General features: G+C 39.2%; 1 protein-coding gene across 1 annotated transcript in view; it reads left to right on the top strand.

Annotated features, from left to right (window-relative positions):
- hgd (homogentisate 1,2-dioxygenase) overlaps positions 1-21,913 on the top strand; it is a 33,854-nt gene that overhangs the window by 5,123 nt on the left and 6,818 nt on the right. Inside the window, exons 2-11 of the mRNA XM_060833101.1 lie at positions 1-72; positions 5,025-5,113; positions 7,082-7,187; positions 7,807-7,866; positions 8,473-8,564; positions 8,901-8,935; positions 12,779-12,858; positions 14,702-14,801; positions 16,517-16,641; positions 19,328-19,432. Of these exons, the coding sequence (XP_060689084.1) occupies positions 1-72; positions 5,025-5,113; positions 7,082-7,187; positions 7,807-7,866; positions 8,473-8,564; positions 8,901-8,935; positions 12,779-12,858; positions 14,702-14,801; positions 16,517-16,641; positions 19,328-19,432 (864 nt within the window). The remainder of the gene's footprint in view (positions 73-5,024; positions 5,114-7,081; positions 7,188-7,806; positions 7,867-8,472; positions 8,565-8,900; positions 8,936-12,778; positions 12,859-14,701; positions 14,802-16,516; positions 16,642-19,327; positions 19,433-21,913) is intronic.

Raw genomic sequence — 21,913 nt, 5'->3', positions numbered from 1 at the left:
TATATGACAGGATTTGGCAATGAATTTTCTTCAGAGGATCCAAGCTGCCCAGGATCCTTACCAAAGGGTCAGGTATTGTACAATTCTCCCATTTGTTTTGTGCGTGTGGTAAGTTTAATGGGAGCAGGTGTAGCTCACAGGCCTGCTGATTCACTGGCATTTTTCACTCAGTTCTGACAGTTATCCAATGATTCAAGCCCTACCTGTAGGCTTGATCTTATTAAAAATAACACTTCAGTGCATTTTGCAAGACCCTGCTGAGGCACCAACCCATCTTTCAGTGGTCGAAATGATCTCACAGTGCTACAAGTATATGTGTTTGAAATATGACTTTTTCTTTGAGCTGTCCACAGAATGACCCACAACATGTATCATTTTCTGTTTTTATTTCAGATTTTTAACATTTGAATGTTTTTCATTTTAATTTTCACTGCCATACTCTTCAGAATAAAAGTGATAATGCTGTTGCTGCAGTGATGATGATTAATGTTGTTACCTTATAAGACTGCTATGTCGTTGTTCTCTTTTGTCTCCTTATTATGGTGTATCACTGGCCCATATTAATCATAGAATTCTATAAATGATGACCATACATGCTTTCTTTAACTTCAGAACTTTTTTTTTCCCCCAAGATTCCTTCCCATTCACTAGATCTGCAACTAATAAGAAATAGGAACAATTCATGCAATACACAATATTTTGCACACTTGAATCTCCAATAGAGAATTTCATGATGCATTTTGTAAACTGGACTAGATGCTTCTCATGTTTTTCCAATAAAATCAAACTCAGAAAATAATAAGCAATCAATTTGAAAATGCGACCACAATAAAAAAAATTATTGTTCAGATTGGATGATGGAAGCAAGTTAACACTAGCTTCGAGATGTTGAAGAAGTGTTTCAACAGATGTTCCATCAAACCTAAGATCCCCTTTGCAATAAGTGACCTGCTGGGCCAGGGAAAATGCTGTCATCATTATCTCTCTTCCTCAGGAAAGTGAGAAAAGCTGCAAACCAAATGGCTAATGTCAAACATATTTTGCTATCACTGATTAACATAGCATTTTTAAATATGTGATAGTCTTCAGAAATCAGGTAATATCAAAGTAAAAAAGGGTGGATATCTGAAATGAAAAGAAACAAAAAAAAATACTTGAAATATTCAGCAGGTCTAAATATTCAGTGTTTATTGAGAAAGCAATGGAGTTAAGGATCTGGGTATCCCCAGGGCTGTACAGGTGGATTTGGAGGTGGGGTGCAAGGTCATTTGGAAAAATGAGCATTAGATCAGCTGCCCAATACTTCCATGTCTCCAAGTATTTTTCCCAGTGGTACACCAGCAGGTCTAACAGCTTGGAAGCAGCAGGAAGCCAATCAAGGATGTTATCTTCAAGCTTATCTTCACTTCGCCAGGCAGCAAGAGATTTTCCTGACAGCACATGAGCTGTGTCAAGATCTGAAAATGGACCGGAGCCAATTTCAAAAGTGTTTTTGAGGGTTTAAATTTATTTTCTGGCATTAATTCACCAAAGGAGATTGATTCCCAGAGCCACCCTGGCTACTACTTCAAGGAGACTTGAGTCTCTGCACCCAACCCAGCCTATCCCCAACCCACAATGTCTCTCTCATCTGACTCTATCCCCATCTTCCCATGTGCCATTCCTGGAAGGACTTGCCGCTCACCAGGTATCGACTGAAAGACCAGCACCCTTGGCCATTGCACCATCTTTAAAAGGCTGCTACACACCAGAATTAGCACTGGCATTCCAAAGCTGCCCTGCTTAGTGATGAACAATCATTCAGAAGATATCAGGGAAGAGGGAAAAGGAGATACAGTACTTCAACAGTGACTTAGAGGTCCAGGTGGACAGAATGTTGTGAACGAGGAACATTCTTTTCCAGAAGGACTGGCAGAGGAGGCCACACCACTAGAAGCTGGCATCCAGGTCCAAGGATGCCACCTAGGTCTATGTGGCTGCCTCAATCTGGAGGAATGGCAAGCAGTGCCACAAACAAGTCAATGAGCATTCCACTCTGTCAGGGTAAGTGCCACACTCTTCTTTCTCTGCTACCTTATACTCACTCTACAACAGTTACTGTACCCACCTTCCACTAAGGCCCATGCTCTGGCAATGTCACTATTGCCTGCATCAGCAGCTCTCACTCATTGTCATGCACCTCCCATACCAATAACTCCACATAACCTCAGTACTGCTGACTCACTGCTACAGAACACTTCACTACCTTCTGAGCACAAGCACCATCGTTAGTAGCCAAGATATCTCACAATATCAGATGGACAGGTGCCAACATTCTGCTTCTCACCCACAAGAGACACCAGAACCTCCTGTGAGGTTGCCGAGTGATCCATGTCCTGCCAACTGAGTAAGTACCATTCTTCATTCCACTGTAATTCTCACAATAACCCAGCTGTCAGTGTCATTCAGTGCACTTATCTTCTAAACAATGACCATCATGCCTTCTCTCTCTCTCTTTGTATCATGCAGGGACCAGCAGGATGTCCATGGTCCTAGGGGTGAAACAGGCTGCGCCTCCAGAGACTACCTCCTAACCTCAGAGAATGAGTTTATGGCAGCATCAGCAAGCCTGCTTCCTGCACCCCCACCAGCTGAGATAGCGACCCCTCGGTGCAAATGTCAGACTTGGAAAAAGTGGGAGCACAATTTGTTGAACATCTCACTCTGACCTCTCTGCATAAGACAAGGAAAAAATCCCCCAGGCACTTGGAGGTCTGTTGGAAACCATACTGCTCCACTTCAGGCAGGAGACGGCACTATGGTGTTGACAATCAGGAACTTTACCCACATTCACAGGGAGGAACAAGAACGACAGATGCATTGTACATGAGTTACAATGACCATCTTAGGCCAGAGGTTACAGCAACTGCAGCTACCTTGTGGGGACCTAGCTATTCCCAAGCATTTGATCATTGGTTGGTTTTGTAAGACCATAAGAATTAGAAACAGGTTTAAGCCATTTGGCCCCTCAAGCATGCGCCACCATTTAATAGAATCATGGCTGATCTCATCTCAGCCTCAACTCCACTTTCCTGCCTTTTCCTCATAATCCTTCAGATCCCAACTGATTAAGATTCTATACATTTATCTCAGCCTTAAATATACACAAGTACTCTGCCACCATAGCTCTCTGTGGCAAGAGGTTCTAAAGACTTAGAATCTTGTGAGAAAAGAAATTCCTCCTTATCTCAGTCTTACACTGGTGTCCCTTTATACTGAGACTCTGCCCTCAGGTCTTAGATTCTCCCATGAGGGGAGATGTCTTCTTAACATGTAGACTGTCAAGCCCCTTAAAAGTTCTTTGTGTTTAAATGAGATCACCTCTCATTCTTCTAAACTCCGATGAGTAGGGTCCCAACCTTTTTAGTCTTTGCTCTTAATACAGTTCCTCCAAACAGATTATCCTAGTGAATCTTCCTTGAATTTACTCCAATGAAATAATATTCTATCTTAAGGGACCAAAACCATTTACAGTATTCCAGATGTGGTCTCACCAGCACCTTGTACAGTTACGGTAAGACTTCCTCACTCTTATACTCCAACTCCCTTGAAAATATGGGCAAACATTTCATTAGCCTACCTGATTACCTGATCTAGTAGGACAGCTGCAGACAGGAAGTGTCCAGACTCCAGATGGCTGTATATTTCCCTGAGTGCATTAGCCCTACTGCCTGGCCTGGGCATTATGGAGCCACAGGACTGACTGCAGCTCACTCCCTAGGCAGCAGAGGCACAGACCACCTGACCAAGAACAGCCCAACTGGACTTCTGAACGTGTTTACTCCATAGGTGCTGGCACGCGGTGCAGATGTGAGATTGACATAACATGATGCATTACAGCAAGATGTGTACTCCCATGACTGAGGATTGTTGACTTGCAAGGCGAGAACCACGGCTATGTGACTGCACTAATAAGCACGGCAAGGCAAGACATAACAAAGAACAAAGATATCAGTGCTATCAACATGCAGTGTGCTCTAACTGAATGACTGCTAAGACATCAAGTGAGCAGCCCTGAGATGCAGCCTGATCCAATCCGTGAGCTGGATTGGATCCATGTCCCTGCGTACAGAATTATCTTGCATCAACCTTTTCAATACTAGTTATTGGTGTACCTTGCAATAGGATACTTCCAATTATCCTACAAGTTGGTCAGAGAGGTGCCATGAGGATCCTGAAAGATTGGCAAAAATTGGATGCTAATGCGCATAGATGAGGGGTGCATGTGACTGGTGTCCATGGATCATGTCCTGAGATGCTGTTGTGTGGTGACCAATATGGAGGCTCCACACAGCAGCAGGCAGCTGAGGTTGCCAGTTACCTGTTCTGACTTTCATGTTGAGAATACTTAATGTCTAGATTGTTCATGGTGGGGTGGCAAAATTAGAAACTACATGTTAATGAGGTGAGATCTGCAGTTAATAAGATGATTAAGTTGGCAATATAGATGCTATGGGCCATAGGGCCTCTTCTGTACTGTATGACTTTATGATTCTCAATAATAATCCCTCATAGTAGGCAAATCACCACCTCCTCGTGAGAATCATATCTCAACACCCAGTATTGAGTTAAAAAGTGCAGCACGTTGGTCCCATTGTCAAGCTAGGTATTGCAGGACCTCTATTGTAATTCTGCCACAACTTTTTCCATAGCCCCTATCCCATAAGATTCTGTTTTTGATGCCCAAATACCAACACCATTTTCATTTTTTTTGGCATGTACTGCAACACAACTAAACCTTTACTCCTCAATGGAATCTTTTGAGATCAAACAGAAACCAACCAAATTGATGAAACATACCTTTAAAATTCAGAACAATCTGGAGTGTGCTGGTGTGAATGATGGAGGCTATCCATATTTATTGACAATGAGCGTTTGTATATGAAATGATGCAGATTTTCAATTGTTAATAACAGCCACAAAGGGAATAATCTTTCAAGTGAATAATTAAATAATGACATTTCAGTTTTTTTTTAATATTTCAGAATAATCCACAGGTTTGTCCTTATGGTTTGTATACTGAACAGCTCTCTGGTTCAGCCTTCACCTGTCCAAGATACAACAATAAGAGGAGGTAACATTGATGTTAGGGTATAGTTAAGAATATTACATACTTGTCATATGGTGACATTAATTTTCTTATGTAATCTCATAAAACTATTATAAATAGTTGTTTAGTAGTACAGAACTTAAGTACTGCCAAAAAAGGCACGCGTTGTAGAAACTTTTCATATTGCACCCATCAAGTCCGTTTACAAGAAATGCCAATTTAAGGGAAAACAACATTAATGAGATATGAGTGAAGACAGCTGATCAGTCAGCCCCTAGACACTGGTTGATAAGTGTATTGACAATGTGAATGATGATTGAGAGTTAACTGCTAGGCTTGTTTAAATTTTAAATGAGGCAGGTTGACTCTGATTGGTCAATGTCCTTTCCTGATTAATGAAACAGAGTAAGATTGACATCTATTTTGTTGAGTTGAAACATGTTTTGTGTTTGTTTCAGCTCAACAAACTAGATGAATGTCATTCAATTCTTTGTTTTGTCAACTGTCATTAATTGGTGCATTCTCTATGGTTAATACCTCTATTAGGCAGAGTCCACCAGTCAACCAATCAGCATTATCCTGTCATACCATATTAATATTGTTTTTCTCCCTTAAATTGGTATTCTTGTGAATTGTCCTGATTAGTGCTAGACAAAAAAAATCAACAAGATGTGTTTTTTTTTCAAAAAGTCTATTATGATTTTACAAATGTTTTAATAAGCAGATTCTAATATTCCAATTATTCAAATAGTTAAAAACTCCATTGATCATGCAAATGCAGCACATCAATTTAGTGAAGCTTCCAAAGCAAGTAATAGATCCTCACAAGAGACCTGAAAGATGTAAAAGAAATTATTATGATTTTATGATCCATTGTAATTACAAAATTATATTTGTGCTTTGTTGTGTTAAAAATATTGCCTCACTCCCAATGAGTGGGAGTTTGGTTGTACGTTCAGGAACAGAGCCAAAAATAAGGCAGCAAGGTAACTTAATGCCTAATCACTTTAATTTAATTTAATTAAAGAAACATGTTGATGAAATTTATCAAAAGGAAATTAATTATGAAAAGGAACAAAATAGATTTTTGGCAAATACTTAATGGCTGCAATAAAGTAATGCTTGTATTAATCGAACAGCTTTTTCAGCATTTTTAAAAATAAAAAAAAATTAGGGTGATGACTCTTTGGAGATCTTTGACAATCCTCTGCATTAATGGCTAATGATCCTATTGAGAAACCTGTTAATCTCAGAGAAGAGATTCAAACTTATTCCATGGCCACCACTCCCAATGGCTGAAAAGGATACTATCCAGTTTAAACAACACAAGATCTGTGTTAATCCATACTTGATACTTTAACAATAACTCACAAAACATATGGGAGCTTTCATTCTGGGTGTGTGTCAGTTCCCGTGGGTTTAACTGGAAAAATGTGTATGTTAGGGAGAGAATTTGTGTTCTCCTGTTCCTTCACCAGTAAGCCTTTTGATCATTTGAAGTCAGTTACAGGGACCCAATATGACTGCACTTGCCTGTGCCCAGCTTGCAACTATGCTTTAAGTGCAGACAGGAGTTCAGCTGCAGATATGGCTGCATTTCTTTGGTATCCACTTTGGGAGATTTTCAATTTTTACCTTGAGCTGAAGTATTATTGCTCAGATTTTATGCACAGTTAAATAACTTTTCCTCCACCTGTAGAAGTTGCTCTAGAGTGAAGTATGTGAGCCTTTTAAACACTGCTCTTCACTGGTGCTTAAACTCTTCCACATAGTGCAGAACAAATTAAATTTTCTTGACTTACTTCCATGTCCCAGTCAAATACTCAAATTAACTAGAGACAGTCCCATTGCAAATTTGGCTTACCTGCCATCCAGGTGAAGCTACCTATAGATCACATTAACTTCATTTTGACCATATTTGGCAATACGGGTATTAATCAACTGCGCATTGATTCAATTTTAATTAGTTTCTTTCTGTTCTTTTCTTTGTAGTTGGTTTTATCGCATTGTACCTTCAGTTCTTCACAAGCCCTTCACTTCCATACCCCAGGGAAATCTGTCCTACAATTGGGATGAAATCAACCCTGATCCCAACCAGGTAACAATATTTCTTCAGCAAGTTTCAATAATCCACTCATAAGAATATTTGGACCACATTTTTAAACGATTTCAGCCTTTCTATAAAAGGCACAATTTATCTTATAAATTAAACAGTCTTGGGCGTTGCACATCGTAGCGAAATATTGGCAAAGATGTATGTTCAATCTTTTCAACATAACTTTGGGCTAAAACCATGTTTGTTTGTACTGGTAACTCAGCTATGAGCTGAACATTTTATGTTACTAATATCTTAATGAAGGGAGACAAATTTGCTGAGGACAGACCAGTTAATAACAGGTAATTGCAATGCCATTTAGATTAATGCCACCAAAACCAATTCATTTTTCCACTTGATATGTTTAATACGACATTGGGGAACTGATTTGTTAAATAGAAGCTCCTGGTATTTACTAAACGCAGAAATTTCTCGTGCTTTTAATAACTATAAATTGGAAGATTTTATTTGATTTTGCAGAACACATTTTGATTCTTTTGATCTTGGCAGAACTTCAAAGTGTTCTAAGAAATGTCTGAAAAAGTGGTAGGTCACCTGTAGTGTACAGCCTCAGCTTTGAAATAAAATCTGTCTCATGCAATTTCTTTTATCTTGCTTCTAGCTTAGATGGCTTCCATTTAAAATTCACAAAGCATCAGAGAAGATGGTTGACTTTGTAACAGTAAGACTGCTTTTATTTTGCTTTTGATTGTCTCTTCACCTGCAAATTTACATAATGTTGAGGGAAATATCATTAATAGACTGGAAACTGGAACATGCTGGACTGCCAACGTGGACTGGGAATGGAGCAAATGCTACTCAGGTTGCTGAGTTCTGGTTAGAATTGGGTCTTGAGCTTTATTTGAATCATACCAGTGAGCTGCAAATGCCTGCTGTGTAACTTCAAGCGGATTTCAGCAAGGTTACCACAGCAGTGGTCAAACAGATCTTTGAGTATAGACCAGACAGATATAAGTATGTATGTAAATAGAATCCTGTGAATTATTGCACACTCATGTCTCTCAATTTATTAAAGACAATGCACTTTAATTAAAGAATACATGTGATGGCAGTTCTTATTTATGTTCTTTGGAGCAAATTAAAGTGAATATGTTTTGGGAAACTACTAGTTGTTAATTTTATTTCAGCACAAACAAATCCTCCACATTGATTTTATCATTCAGTCAGTTATGAGTTTGTCCTTAGACCAGGAATAAACTGTCCATTCCAGTGTACCATCTATTTCCTTTTGGCAGCACAGCTATTGAATGATATTTTTTTTCACCAGGGATTACATACATTATGTGGAGCTGGAGATGTCAGATCCCGAAATGGGTTGGCTATTCACATCTATGCTTGCAACACATCAATGGAGAATAAGTATGTTACTACCTTTCTGAACATTTTCTGTCATATACCTTGTTTTCTACCTTTTTCTGTGATATTAAAGGAAATGAATCCTTGTTTTTGTTATTGCTCACGTTTAACTGTTGTTTGCTACCATGCCACCTTTGTGGATTTCATTTGAGGCTTAGGTCCTGATTTTGACTACGAGTTTTTCACCAAAATACCAGACCAAAAATTTGGTCTACCAGTGAATATAATTTTTTTGTCCCAATCTCATTTTAAGCTATTAAAGCCTTGTATTTCAATGTAATTTCCTACTTAAATTTATGAAATTCTGAAGTCCTCTAATGTTTATATTTTGTATTTCAGGTCTTTTTATAATTCAGATGGAGATTTCCTTCTAGGTAGGTAAGACCCTTTGAAAAGTCAGTTCATTCACTTTGCCAAATTATCTTAACTTGCAAGAAATTATTTTGCCATGGATTCCAATGACATTCCCTTCAAAACTTAATATTAAAGCATCCGCATAGAAGGTAGGATCAGTCATTCCATGAATTTGCGCCTTCTACTGGTGGGACCATAGAATAAAATCAATGTTACAAAGCAGCGTTGCTTGAGAGTGCATGGAATGTATTTAAGTGGCAGCTTTTCTGTTGATGTGTAGCAGAATATGAATCTAAGAAATTAATCAAACAAGGCATGCATGTACCATTTTGTTGAGGACCAAGTAACTAATTTCAGACTCCAACATCCATCCTGGATTCACTGTAGAAATTACTGTAGAATTAGCTCTGCCCCCTTTACCATTAACACATGGATTCATATTTAGCCTGCAGGGGAAAGGAAATTTCTCAGTAACGATCAAAGCTGGTACAATGTTTCAGAGAAGTGTTCCTTCAATTTTGAAATCAGACCTAACACTCCAATCTGAAGAATTGATTAAAAACTCGGCAGAATCATATAAATAAAGTGAGAATACTTTTATCAAGGAAAATTGAACAAAGAAGTATAAAAGATGATAATAAAGTGGCCATTGGTACAAAACAGAGACAGCCAAGTCCTATCCTTGTATTTGCAATACAATAAAATTCAATCAGATTTTAAATAAAATTAAAGCTTTAATGTTCATCACCAAGACTGGCTCAGCAGCACCAATACAGATCAAGCTGGCCAAGTTGATGTGAAGGACTTTGCTGTTAAATTGGGTCTATGGCTTGTGGTGAGAGAACCGAGAGGGGAGAAACACATTTGATCTCAATCTCACCAATCTGTCTGCCATAGATGCATCCATCCTCCATCCATGACAGTGTTAGTAAGGGTGATCATCGCACAGTCCTTGTGGAGACAAAGTTCTGAGACACATTGAGAAAACCCTCCAATGTGTTGTGGCGCAATCACCATGTTAAATGGGATAAACTTTGAACAAATCTAGCAGAGCGTTTGAAGTGCTCTGGTCATCACCAGCAGCAGAATCCTACTCCAGCGCAATTTGCAACCTCGTGGCCCAGCATGTGAAGCTTTGCACTTTGGCAGAAACTTATGGAGCTGATTATTACTTAAATGGAGAAAGACTGCAGAAAGCTAAGGAACAGAAGAATTTGGGAGTCCTTATCCATGACATCACAAAATAGTTAGCATCCAAGTTCAGCAGATAGTAGGGAGGACAAATTGAATGTTGTCCTTAATTATAAACTCATTGGCAACAAGAGCTGGTCAGAGGTTAGGAATATCGTGGCAAGTAACTCACCTCCTGACTCTTCAAAGTCTGTTCAGCATCTACAAGGCACAAGTCAGGAGTGTGATGGAATACTGCTAGGTTGCCTGGATGGGCAGCTCCAACAACAATGAGCTTGACAGCATCCAGGACAAAGCAGTCCTCTTGACTGGCATCATGTTCACAAACATTTACTCCATCAACATCCGACACTCAGTAGTGGCAGTGTGTACTACCCATAAGATGCACTGCAGAAATTTACCATGGCTCCTCAGACAGCACCTTTCAAACCCGCGTACACTACCATCAGAAGGTCAAGGGCAGAAAATAAAGGGGACCTGTAAGTTCCCCTCCAAGCCACTCACCATTCAGCCTTGGAAATATATTGATGTTCTTTCAGTGCCACTGCATCAAAATCCTGGAACTGCCTCACAAACAATATTGTGGATTTACCTACAGCGCATAGACTGCAGCAGTTCAAGAACGCAACTCACCACCATCTTCTCAAAGGCAACTAGGGATGGGCAATAAATGCTGGCCAGCCAGGACTGCCAATATTGCATGACTAGGTAAAATGAAAAGTAAGTCAGTGGACCCCTTGAGCCTTTTTCTCCACTCACTAATATCATGGTTGATCCGATTACTCCACATTCCTACCTACTCTTAATAAATTTCCACCTCTTTGCTTACCAAGAATTTATGTCTGTCCAACAACATTCAAAGTCTCTGCTTCTACTGCTTTAGAGGAAGTGAATTCCAAACATCTATGATCTTTCTGAGAAAGTAATTCTCCTTGTCACTCTTATTTTTAAGTAGTGGTCCTCAGTTCTAGATTCTTTTACAAGAGGAAACATTCTTTCCATATGGACCCTGTCAAAATCTCTCAGGAGTTTCTATGTTCTAGTCAAGCTGTCCCTTACCCTTTTAAACTCCAGTGGATACAGGCCTACAGCTTGTCCAACTTCTCTTCATGAGATAAGCTGCCCATTCCAGGTTTCAGACCAGTAAATACTCTCTGAACTGCTTCCCAGGTCCTAATGGACTGCATCCTAAGATTTTAGGATTATCATTCCAAACTCAAGTAAAAATGGATCCAAGTCAAACCAACTTATCATCATAAGACAGTTCTGCTACCACCAGTATCAGCCTGGTGAACTTCTGCTACACTGCCTATACGACAAGTTCTACCAAAGAACAATACCTTTTACACCTCTCATTAATTTATTTTGTCATCTCCAATCTTTATTAAATGCCTTTTTGAGCTCATGATTATTATTCCATGGAACCTCAGTGTTCACATTTTATTTTATTCCAAGTCAGATCATATTTAATTGCTAATTTATCAACCCAGCATATAAATAATTTTCACATCTAGTCTAATGTTTTCTTCCCATCTTTCCCTCATGTTAACCTTGTGCTCGTTTAACTTAGCCCAATGAGCTTTATCCCTTTTCATCCCAAAGAATGTAGCAAATGTTCAGTCTATTTTTGTCTGTGATGACTCTACACAATGATAAAAGGGAGAAATTATAGCAAAGTTGTAATAAGCCAGATGCCTAATCTAATCCTCTGGGGAATATAAAGTTAGTCTTGATGACCATGACAGCTACCACTGTAAAAACCCATATGGTTCACTAAGGTTCTTTAGAAGAAATCTGCGTTCTTTATCTGGTCTGGGCTACATGTCACTGCATGTCCACAGCAATGTAGTTGACTCTTCCTAGAAATGGCCAAATAAGCCACTGAAGGGGAAATAAAGATGGCTGCAGATTCTGGCCTTGCTAGTTTTCCCTACATTACATTATAAAATAAAGAGCAAAAGTTTAGTTTTTGTAAACATTTTCCAGGTGTAATCCCACATTTCGCCCTGGCACAGAATATTAATCATCTCTGTGTTTACTGGACAGAATGGCATGACAGAGAATGACAATTACAAGAAAATATGAAAGCCTTACCATGCCACCTTGCTGATTTCAGTTTTTTTTTAAACAATTTTTCATTTTTTGATGATTGCTGAATGATACACAGTAAAAGAAAAATGGGAGAGTTGAGGAGTAAAATAATACTGATTCTAAAATTAGGGACCACCCTTTAAGACAGAGATGAGGAGAATTCTTTACCCTGAGGGTTATGCAACTTTGGAACTCTGTGCCTTCAGAGGATGGTGGAGAGAGGGTCATCAAATATTTTTAAGATAAAGGTGGATAGATTCTGTTCAAGCAGGGCACTCGAGGGCTATCAAAGGTAAATGTGAATATGGAATTTGGAATACAAATAGACCAGCTACGAACTTATTGAGGTACTGATTGATGTGACAACCACCTGATGAAGGAGCAGCGCTCCGAAAGCTAGTGCTTCCAAATAAACCTGTTAGACTGTCACCTGGTATTGTGTGATTTTTTTAACGCTGATTGATGTACATCTGCTCCTAAATTCATATGTTCATAGTTCTCCAAAACTGACAACAGGAAATATAACATAGGCTTTAAAGAAAAAGCCTGTTGATTTTAATTAGATTCCTGTTTGATTGCAGTGCCCCAGAAAGGGAACCTGCTGATTACAACGGAGTTTGGAAAGATGCTGGTTGAACCTAATGAGATTTGTGTGATTCAGGTAAGAGAGGCCAGAAGTTGACACCTAGATGATTCTCAGCCCAACCCCATGCCACTGCTGTATCACTCGGACAACACCATTTTAAAATGTACATGCCTTAATGGCTAGAGCTCATTTCATGATGCTGAGAATCTCCAGGAGATAGGAACTGCCTGCAGAATGTAACTAGCAAAGCCAGCTGTAATGGTGAGAGTAGGTGGTGCCTTGGAGTCCCAGCAGAATCAATGCTCATAAAAGTGGAAAAGCAGGGCAAAGTGAGAGGTGCTTCAAACAATCTAGCACAAGATTCACCAGGTCCCAATGCAATCGTTGCATTAAAAACACTTCCATTTTTTCCCTGTTTGGAACCCAACAGCTAAGCACAAACTGTATGAGTTCACTTTTAAAAGCTGCACTCTTATGCTCCCAGACCTGTTAACAACAGGAGCTAAAAGGGCCATTTAATACAGGTGAGTGTGTTTCTCATTCCCTATCTCCTGCCCTTTGTAAATCAGAGTCCATTCTAAAATTCGTGGAATTCTGAGATGCCCTTACTCCCAACTTAGTTGGGAGTTGAAAATCTACTCCATATTGGTATTCCACACCAGGACAGCATTCAGCTCATCAAGATCATCAGTTCCACTCTCCCTGATATTCCCAAAGTCCTGCAGGTTATTTCCCTCAAATATTGTTTCAATCTCTATTTGAAATCACTGATCATCTCTGCTTCCACTAGTCTTACAAGCACAAGTTTGAAGTAGTGACCAATCTCTGCATAAAAGACATTCTTCTTCACATGCCCCTGCACTTCTTACCCAAAATCTTAGATCTTTATCCTGTCAAAATCTTTTTTTATCTCTGTCAGAGCTCCCCTTTGTTCCAAGGGGACTAACTATACCTTCACCAACCTACCTCATAGTTAAACATCTCATCACTGTAACCAATCTGTGCACCTTCTCAAAAACTTGTATATACTTCCTAAAATATGTTGATACTAACTAAATCCAAAAGTACAGTTGTAGCCAAATCGTATGTTTTCAAGGCTCAGAATAGCGTGCCTACTTTTGTATTCTGTACTTTTACTTGTGAATACCAAGATTCCACCAATCTTGCTAACTGCTCTCTCAGCATGTCCTGTCACCCCATAGGTCTAGGTACATGAATCCCCACTCCCTGTGTCATTTAGCTTGTATTGTACTTCTCCACCTTTCTGCCAAAATGCATCACCTCAGACTTCTTCCCATTAAATTCCACATTGCCCATTTTTCTAGCCTATCAATACCCTATTGCACTTGACTGACATCACCTTCACTGATTGCCACACCTCCATGTTTGGTATCTTTGGCAATTTTTTAAATGTTCAAGTCCATGTTGTTTTTATATATATATAAAAAAAGCAGATGTACCATTGAATCTTCAGGAATAACATTGTCCATGATCCTCCAGTCTGAGAAAGAAAATTTAATTTTTAAAAGATATGAATTGACAACAAATGGTTGCATTTAAATCCAATATAATTTAAAAGACCTAATAGGAGAAGTAGCATCCTTCAAGAATGTGGTGCTTTTATCTCTAAAATTATGGAGCTAGCTTCAGGTGCTGTTCACCCTACATATAGAAACTAGTTAGAAACATAAAGGTTAAAAAGGTCACATTTCACACACTATTCTAATTTTAATACAATTAGTTCAGTTGCACACAATGACAATCTCCTTTTGTAACTTTTTCTGTTTTCAGAAAGATTATTGATTTTTTTTAATTAGAAAAGTTTATCTGCATGACATGCATTATAATAGCTTGTATGAAAACTAATCACTAACATCTAGAAAATATAGTGACACATTTCTGATTTTTTTTCTTTCAGCAAGGGATGCATTTCAGTGTGCAGGTTTTTGAAGAGACACGAGGTTACATCTTGGAGATATTTGCAAGCCATTTTGAGTTGCCTGATCTTGGACCAATCGGTGAAGATTTTACATGGCAATATATCCTAGCCTTTAACAAAACCCATTCTCAGTGACATTGTGGCACATGTATGTAGGGCAAACATATCAGGGTTGTAGGTAGAAGAATTGGAAATACTCAGCAAATTAGGCATCACCAGGTAGTCCATTCACTTAAAATATTAATCAAAAACTGGAAATGCTGGAGAAACTCAGCATTTGTGGAGAGAAAACAGAGTTAACATTTTGAGTTTGATAACTCTTCTTCAGAACAGGTCTGAAATGTTAACTTTGCTATAAATGTTATACAGTCTACAGTAAATGGAAGAGCATGGGGAAAAGTTGATGAGCAGAGAGATCTGGGAGTTCAGGTCCATTGTACCCTGAAGGTTGATGCACAGGTGAATAGAGTGGTCAAGAAGGCATATGGTATGCTTACCTTCATTGGACGGGATATTGAGTATAAGAGCTGGCAGGTCATGTTAAAATTGTACAAGACATTGGTTTGGCCACATTTAGAATATTGTGTATTTCTGGTCGCCACATTATCAAAAGGATGTGGATGCTTTAGAGAGGGTGCAGAGAAGGTTTGCGAGGATGTTGCCTGGTATGGAAGGTGCTAGCTATGAAGAGAGGTTGAGTAGGTTATGATTGTTTTCATTGGAAAAAAGGAGATTGAGGGGGGACCTGATTGAGGTCTACAAAATCATGAAGGGTATAGACATAGTGGATAGAGATAAGATTTTTCCCAGGGTGAAGGATTCAATGACGAGAGGTCACACTTTCAAGGTGAAAGGTGAAATGTTTAAGGAGGATACACGTGGCAAGTACTTTACACAGAAGATGGTAGGTGTCTGGAATGTGTTGCCAGCAGACACAGTAGAGGCAGACACGGTAGATTCATTTAAGGTACGTCTGGACATATGCATGGTGGGGAGCAAAGGGACACAGATGTGGCCGACATGTTTAGACAGTGCATTTGCATCAGCTCAGGCTTGGAGGGCTGAAGGCCTGTTCCTAGGTTGTAAATTTTCTTTGTTCTTTGCTTCTCTCCACAGATGTTGCCGAGTATTTCCAGCATTTCTGTTTCTATTTCAAATGCCAGCATCCACAGTATTACACTTTTGTTTAGATAGAATTCATTGGTTTCATTGACTGATTTCAAAAATCTTTATAAGTGACTTTTACAGATTTCCAATCATTTATTCCTGGACTTTTCAATGATAGTGGGTTATTTAAATGTTTCTAACTGTTCCTTATCTGCCAGGAACCAGATTTTTCCCTGTCCTTAGAAAAAATTGAAGGTACTGTGAATGCTGGAAATCAAATACAAAAACAGAATTGTTGGAATGAAATCAGAGTTAGTGTTTCAGGTACAATTACCTTTCTTCAGAACGGTTTTGAGGAAATGTCACTGGAGCCGATTTCTCTCCACAGATGCTTCCAGACCTGCTCAGCTTTTCCAGCAATTTCTATTTTCTCTATCCTTAATGAATCTTGAGACAAACAAATCCTAAGACAAACAAATACTGTGCTAATAATATCATCAGCGTTACAAAAAAAGTTTGAATTTAATCTGCTTGAAGTACATCCTCCATCAATTATAGTGGGGTATCACATGTCGTCTTTCTGATGAGTTGAGGAAATAGAATTTGTCTTTAAAATAGAAGAAAATATTTACATTCTCAAAGATCCATGACATTAATCCTATAAACTCATTTAATTTGCTTTATTAGGAGCCAATGGTCTTGCCAATCCCAGGGATTTTAAGGTTCCTGTTGCATGGTATGAGAACCGAAAGGTTCCGACTGGATTCACTGTCATTAGCAAGTTCCAGGGCAAGTTATTTGCTGCCCAGCAGGTAAATGAGTGTCTTATTCTTGGTGATAAATACTGAATGTGTAATAAGATTACACAGAAACAGAACAAACTAAACGTGAAGCACAAACTAGATTAGTGAAATAGTGGAAATTTGTCTTCCCATTGTTAAGTTGAACTGTTTGGAGCAGGAAAAGTCAATGTTCACTAACTTCTCTGTGGTGTATCTAGTGGATGTGGTTAATTTGACGTTTTGATAAGGTGATGCACACAAGAGGTAAATAAATGAAACTCAAGCACATAGGATATTGGTTATTATATTGGCATGGATTGACGATTGATTCAAGGACAGAAACATGGAGTAGAAATATGTTCACTCTGAAGTTGCCAAACTGTGACCTATGGAGTATCACAATGTTTAATGCTTGGGCTGGAGCTATTCACAATTTATAGGATTGATTTGGATTGGGGAGCAAATGTAATATTTTCAGTTTTGCTCATGATGCTCATAAGTGAGTTATTAGGATGATGAAAAGTGGTTTCAGGGGGATTTGAACAGGCTAATAGAATGGTCAAGCATGTGGCAGATGGAAAACATAAATGCAGTACATTCTTTAAATAGGGAGAGATTAGGAAATGTTCATGTTCAAAGGGACCTGGGTATCCTTGTTCACAATGAACTGAAAGGTAACGTGTTGGTATATTAATTAGGAAGGCAAATAGTATTTTAGCCTTTATTCCAAGAGGATTTGAGTAAAGGAGTAAAACTGCCTTGTTGCAATTGTATCACAAGTAGGTGAGACTGCATTTGGGGTGTTGTGTACATTTTTGATTTCCTACATACCCTGTAGTACAACAAAATTTCACCAGACTGATTCTGGAGATGGCGGGATTGTATTAAGAGGAGAAATTGAGCCTAATTCTTGATTCGTAAGGGTATCAAAGGTTACAGGGAGAAAGATTCTGAAACCTATCAGCGATGATCAAATGTGGAGCAGACTTAATGAGCCAAAAGGCCTAATTCTGCTCCTATATCTTATGGTCTAAGTATTCTCTAAAGGTAAGAAGAAAGAGAGGTGATATTATGAAACATTCAAAATTCTTAAAGGACTCGGCAGGGTAAATGCAACAAAACGATATTTTCCCTAAAAGCTGGGGGATTTATAACAAGGGCACACTGTCTTAGGATAAGGGGCATGCCATTTCGGACTGAGATGGGAAGAAATCTATTCATTCAGACGATGGTGAATCTTTGGGATTCAGTACCCCAGAAGCCTGTGGTTCCTCAGTCAGTATATATACTCAAGACAGAGACTGATAAGTATCCAGATGTTAAAGACATCAAAGGACATAGGGATAATGTGGTTAAAAGGCCCTAAGGTAGAAGGTCGACCATTGGGCTAGATTTAAATGTGCTCACTGGGTGCATTTATGATGGGGGAGCATGTAAAATTGATCATGTGAATAGTTGAAGGGTTTTAGGGCCAATTTGATTATAGCTAACTGATACTTCAGGGAGAAGGCTTTTAAGTTCAAAAAATTCTTGTACAATGAAAGGGGAATGGCCAGTTCTCTCAGCTCAGTTTTTCTCTGGTTTGATTTGGGTTTTTGGCAGTCTGACTGTTCATTGGAGGCAGTCAGGCAGTTTTGAAGTTGCTGGATCTAAAGAAGCAGGTCCATGCTGGTACACTCTCTCTGGCATCTCTCCTGTAAGCCCCTGTGTTTGATTTTACCTTTTATGCCAATGGGGTGTTTATGGGGATTGTTGCAGGTATTTGGAACACCGTCATCAAATTAGGATATTCTGTTGGGTTTTTGGAAGATTACGTTATTTGGTACTCTGTTCTCTTTTGTTTGCATTTCATTCAGTCATCTTGTAAATAAATTCTGTTTTGTTTGAAACCAATTACATCCCCCCAGAAATATCCGTGTTACATCTGCTTAAAACACCTAGCAAAGTTAGGGTCTGGGTTACTTTCTTGAAATGTTTTGAGGGGTCTGGCCTGGTCCATAACAAATAATTGGAGCCAGGTAGATCTAGTTGACTACGAGATCCTTGATTGGGGTTGTCAGCTGGGGCCAATCAAAAGACACTGGCTGACCAATCAGCACTACTGCAGTTAGGCAGTAGTGTGGGGGTAAAAATCAAAGAAGAAAAATATAAATAACTAAAAGGAGTATCAGAGATGTTCACTCTGTAAACTGGCTCGGAGGAAGCTGAATCCAGGCCAAAAATAAAAATTAACAAGGGATATGGGGATTTGGCAAAGTTAGCAAGTGAAGCTAAGATGTGTGTTTGTTTACAGGATTCTAGAATGAATTGTAAGCTGTGTAAACCCATTTTCACAAAAGTATTAAATATTATCAGACTGTGAAAAGAAAATTAACAAGGGATTTAGAATCCCCTCAGTTCAGGGGGCTGATTCCGAGTTGACTGGTCACAGTTGGTGTGCTGTGCACATGTAAATAAAGGGTGACTTGGTGATGGGATACTGGCCTCTGCAGTTATCTCAGCAGTCATCCAGCTGGGATCTGACCAACTGAAGCATCACCTTCTCATTTTTACTTTCTAAATCACTTGAAGTAAAGGCAAGTGTACTTTAATAATTCTTAATTACTATATAATAATAGGGCAATAGATTCTCGAATCAGATTACTCAGAATCTCAAATATAATTCAGCAATTTCTAATTTTGTAGCAGATTAAGAAATTCAATCTATTATTTTCAGGCCTTTTCGCCATTTAATGTTGTGGCCTGGCATGGAAACTATACACCTTACAAATACAATCTGCAAGACTTCATGGTCATTAATTCTGTTTCATTTGATCACGCAGTGAGTATTTTTCTTCTTTTTTTGGTACATAAAATACAAGTAGTATATCAATTGTTCTGTCTTCTTACCAATGCCCAGTATAACTGAAACATAACATCTCAATTTATGTCCAATTCCTCTCATAATAAAGGATAGCATGCCATTAGCCTCCTTGATTACTGTAGCTGCACACTAAGCTTTTGTGCCTCATTCTCCAGCACACCTAAATCCCTCTCCACCTTGGAATTCTGCAGTTGTTCTCCATTTAATAAATACTCTGCTTTCATATGCTTCCTGCCAAACTGAACAACTACACATCATTCCATATTATAATCCATCTGCCAGATGTTTGCTCACTCCCTCAATTTATCTCTATCTGTCTGCAACTTCCTATGTCTTCTTCACAACATACTTTCCTACCTATCTTGGTGTCATCAGCAAATTTAGCTATCATATGCCTTCATTCCCCTCACCTAATTCATTGATATAAATGGTGAAAAGTTGTGGCCTCAGCACAAACCCTTGTAGGACCCCACAAGGTAGGACTAATACATTAAACTGCATTTATTTCAATGCAAGGGGCCTAACAGGGAAGGCAGATGAACTCGGCATGGGGGTTAGGAACATGGGACTGGGATATCATAGCAATTACAGAAACATGGCTCAAGGATGGGCTGGAATGGCAGTCTAATGTTCCAGGATACAAATGCTACAGGAAGGATAGAAAGGGAGGCAAGAGAGGAGGGGGAGTAGCATTTTTGATAAGGGATAGCATTTACAGCTGTGCTGAGGGAGGATATTCCTGGAAATGCATCCAGTGAAGTTATTTGGGTGGAACTGAGAAATAAGAAAGGGATGATCACCTTATTGGGATTGTATTATAGATCCCCCAATAGTCAGGGGGAAATTGAGAAACAAACTTGTAAGGAGATCTCAGCTATCTGTAAGAATAATAGGGTGGTTACGGTAGGGGGTTTTAACTATCCGAACATAGACTAGGACTGCCATAGTGTTAAAGGTTTAGATGGAGAGGAATTTAAGTGTGTACAAGACAATTTTCTGATTCAGTATGCGGACGTACCTACTAGAGAAAGTACAAAACTTGACCTACTCTTGGGAAATAAGGCAGGGTGGATGACTGAGGTGTCAGTGGGGGAGCACTTTGGGGCCAGCGACCATAACTCTATATTAGATTTTAAATAGTGATGGAAAAGGATACGCCAGATCTAAAATGAAGTTCTAAATTTTTACAGTATTAGGCAAGAACGTTCAAAAGCTGATTGAGAGCAGATGTTCGCAGGTAAAGGAACGGCTGGAAAATGGGAAGTCTTCAGAAATGAGACGAGAGTCCAGAGAAAGTATATTCCTGTTAGGGTGAAAGGAAAGGCTGGTAGGTATAGGGAATGCTGGATGACGAAAGAAATTGAGGGTTTGGTTAAGAAAAAGAAGGAAGTATATGTAAGGTGTAGACAGGATAGATCGAGTGAATCTTTAGAAGAGTATAAAGGCAGTAGGAGTATACTTAAGAGGGAAATCAGGAGGGCAAAAGGGGACATGAGATAGCTTTGGAAAATAGAGTTAAGGAGAGTCCAAAGGATTTTTACAAATACATTAAGGACAAAAGGATAACTAGGGAGAGAATAGAGTCCCTCAAAGTTCAGCAAAGTGGCCTTTGTGTGGAAACACAGAAAATGGGAGAGATACTAAACGAGTATTTTGCATCAGTATTTACTGTGGAAAAGGATATGAAAGATATAGAAAGAAGGGAAATAGATAGTGACCCCATGCAAGATTTCCATATTACAGAGGAGGAAGTGCTGCATGTCTTGAAATGCATAAAGGTGAATAAATCTCCAGGACCTGATCAGGTGTACCCGAGAACTCTGTGGGAAGCTAGAGAAGTGATTGCTGGGTCTCTTGCTGAGATATTTGTGTCATCGATAATCATAGGTGAGGTGCCGGAGACTGGAGGGTGGCTAACATGGTGCCACTGTTTAAGAAGGGTGGTAAGGACAAGCCAGGGAACTATAGACCAGTAAGCCTGATGTCGGTGGTGGGCAAGTTGTTGGAGGGAGTCCTGAGGGACAGGATATATGTGTATTTGGAAAGAAAAGGACTAATTAGGGATAGTTAACATGGCTTTGTGCATGGGAAATCATGTCTCACAAACTTAATGAGTTTTTCAAAGAAGTAACAAAGAGGTTTGATGAGGGCAGATTGGTAGATGTGATCTATATGGACTTCAGTAAGGCGTTCGACAAGGTTCCCATGTGAGACTGGTTAGCAAGGTTAGGTCTCATGGAATAAAGGGAGAACTAGCCATTTGGATACAGAACTGGCTCAAAGGTAGAAGACAGAGGCTGGTGGTGGAGGGTTGCTTTTCAGACTGGAGGCCTGTAACCAGTGGAGTGCCACAAGGATCGGTGCTGGGTCCACTATTTTTCATCATTTATATAAATGATTTGGATGCAAGCATAAGAGGTACAGTTAGTAAGTTTGCAG

Source organism: Hemiscyllium ocellatum, chromosome 12 (genome assembly GCF_020745735.1).
Source record: "Hemiscyllium ocellatum isolate sHemOce1 chromosome 12, sHemOce1.pat.X.cur, whole genome shotgun sequence".
NCBI lineage: Eukaryota > Metazoa > Chordata > Chondrichthyes > Orectolobiformes > Hemiscylliidae > Hemiscyllium > Hemiscyllium ocellatum.
This window is presented reverse-complemented; position numbering and strand designations above follow the sequence as displayed.